This window comes from Borostomias antarcticus (assembly GCF_949987555.1).
Source record: "Borostomias antarcticus genome assembly, chromosome: 10".
NCBI classification, from domain to species: Eukaryota; Metazoa; Chordata; class Actinopteri; order Stomiiformes; family Stomiidae; genus Borostomias; species Borostomias antarcticus.
This window is the reverse complement of record NC_140243.1, coordinates 22886601-22889100: the sequence shown is the minus strand read 5'-3', so window position 1 is coordinate 22889100 and position 2500 is coordinate 22886601. Positions and strand designations below refer to the sequence as shown.

Genomic DNA, 2500 nt, shown 5'->3' with positions numbered 1-2500 from the left:
AGTACGCCGACAGCGAGCCGTTGGCCAGACACATCGTGCTGGACGTCTTCCTGGACACGTCGGGAGAGAACACATCTGCACAGAACGGCAGGAGAGAGCCAATAAGACACGGGGGGAGGAGAGGGGGAGGGGGGGAGGAGGGGAGGATGGGGAGGGAGGAGTAGGGAGGGGGTAGGGAGGTTGGGGTGGAGGAGTGGTGATTTGATTCGGGGAGAAGCAAAGAAGCAGCAGGCTGGTCTTACACAGAGAGCATGGATCCCTTTTAATGGCATGTGACTTTTCGATACTTTCAATTCCCTTAAGGAAGAGACACGCCTCAATTTTTCCCCTCCCCCCCCCCCCTCTTCTCCCCTCTCTCCCTTTCCCCTCTGTCATGAATTCCCCCTGCGGAGCTCCGCTAAGATCTAAAGAGAGGCTACAGATTTGAGAATGTGTAGCTGCTGTAATCCACTTCTCTGCCGGTTGCCATTTTGGTCGAAAACCAATAAAACAACACCCTCGGCAATTGGCTGACATCCCACAGCTACTGGGCTGTTTACAGCAGCAAGAGAGAAGAAAGAGAGAAGGAGAAAGACTGTCTGCTGATGGCTGCACAAGATAAAGGCGTTTGAGAGGAGCGAGTCAAAGGGGGGGGAGAGGAGGGGTAGAAGGAGAGCGGAATAGAGAGAGAGGGGAGGGAAGGGAGGGAGGGAGAGCGAAAGAGTGGAGGAGGGAAGGAAAGCGAGAGCTAGAAACAGCCCGTGATCTGCTGCTAGGGCAGACCGTGGATCTGCGGGGGCCACCGAGGCCTCGCCAAGCTCTGACTCACAGTCACGCAGCGCCGGGGCGCACGCAGAGGAGGAGGAGGAGGAGGACGAGGAGGAGGAGGTCAGAGAGAGGAGCGGAGCTCACCCCCTCAGCAGGGACCTCTGTTTCAAACAAGCCCCGGATCTACCATCTTGTCTTTATATAACCTGTTGTCATCCAGGTTCGTCTCATTGAGATTTTGCAAGAGCAGTCGCACGGCCGCCCTGTTCTCTTCTAGACTATTCCAAGAGAGACCTATCCAAGATGGCGGCGGTCAGCCCAGGAACTGTCTGATGCTAAGATACTGTACATCCAGAAGCAGCTACAGTAAGTCATCTGGAAAACCATCCCTTCAATAGTAGAAGCATTAGTGCTTAGCCAGGCAGGTAGACAGACAAAGCTCAGCCCCCTGTTAGGTAACCAAGGCCTTCCCATCCGCAGTTCTCATACTTTACCTGTCCGGAATAAATCCTGAGGAGTGCTGCGGCTTAGGTAGGCACCTACAGAAGGGACACCGACTTAGATACCACCTCTCAGAGTCACACAGCTGTCACCAGACCTGGGTCAATTACACTGATCAATTCCATGGATTCCAAAGTGATTGCGGCACTTTCGATTCGGCTCCCTAACGGGACTGGTCTGCGGTTTCACTGCACCGGGTAAATCAGAGGTACTCCAAGGATTCAATAGTCTTTGCAAATGGAGTTTTTTGACCCAGGTCTCGAGCCCGATAGTCAGGGCTACGGTTCTGTACCCCCGCCTCTCCCTCAGCAGAGCACGGGACGTCTGGTCATCAGACCAGTCAGTGACTATGAACTGTATGCGATGTGTGAGCTAAGAAAGCCAGACATCTCTCTCTCTCTCTCTCTCTCTCTCTCTCTCTCTCACACACACACACACACACACACAGTCACACCATACAGTAAATGTATCCAATATGTGGCAGCTGTGAATGAGCAGATGGTGATAGGTACAGTAGGGTGTGGCGTGACGACAGACACTGGTATCAGAGGAATATCAAGCTCAGCCTGCGGATGCTTCCTCAATACAGGCTCCCCAAAATAATTCAAATCAAACCCTGTTGATCAGTGGCGATGACTGGCTATGGCTGCGTTTCCCGATAAAGAACCTTCTTAAGGAACCCTTCTTAAGCAACCCTTTGTATGGGAGTTAAGAAGTACTTGAGAGGAGTTAAGTGCTTCTTAACTCGTTCGCCTATATTAGTTTAGGACGGCTTGTATCTTCGTAACGAAACATATCGGTCCCCTTATTTTCCTTCGTATTTGATTCCTCAAGGCCCCCATTTCAAGTGCTCACTAAAGACAGAGCTCATTATCTGAGACCGGGGCGTAGATGAGAGTGTATTCTTTCCCGTGTCACGCGGAGAGCAGGGTTGACAGCTCCCGTCTCGGCCGCTCACAGTCTGCTGAGATTAAATCCTGCCGACTCACTCCCCCCACCGATGAAAGGGCCTTTTGTAGGAGGATGGAGGTTTTCTAGAAAGCCGAGAGGTTGGTTCAGGCACTCGGCAGTGTGTGTGTAGAGAGAGAGAGCTCTCTGACTGGGAGAACTAATGGTGTTTATGGCTGAACGTGACACTCTCTGGTAGAATCACTCATGGGTAGTATGGGGAGGGATGTTACTGTCAGTTGTCTTTCTCAATGCTCATGTTGACTCATCCCCCCCAAAACCCTCCCTCCTGCTTGCCGCCCGC

The 2500-nt window shown here is 52.4% G+C and overlaps 1 protein-coding gene across 1 annotated transcript in view; it reads right to left on the bottom strand.

Moving 5' to 3' along the window:
* The window catches only part of spire1b (spire-type actin nucleation factor 1b), a gene marked incomplete at both ends in the record, with an annotated part of 28254 nt that overhangs the window by 5824 nt on the left and 19930 nt on the right, over nt 1-2500 (bottom strand). Inside the window, one exon of the mRNA XM_084444167.1 lies at nt 1-75. This exon is cut by the window's left edge and continues 113 nt beyond it. Coding sequence (XP_084300293.1) covers nt 1-75 — 75 coding nt within the window. The remainder of the gene's footprint in view (nt 76-2500) is intronic.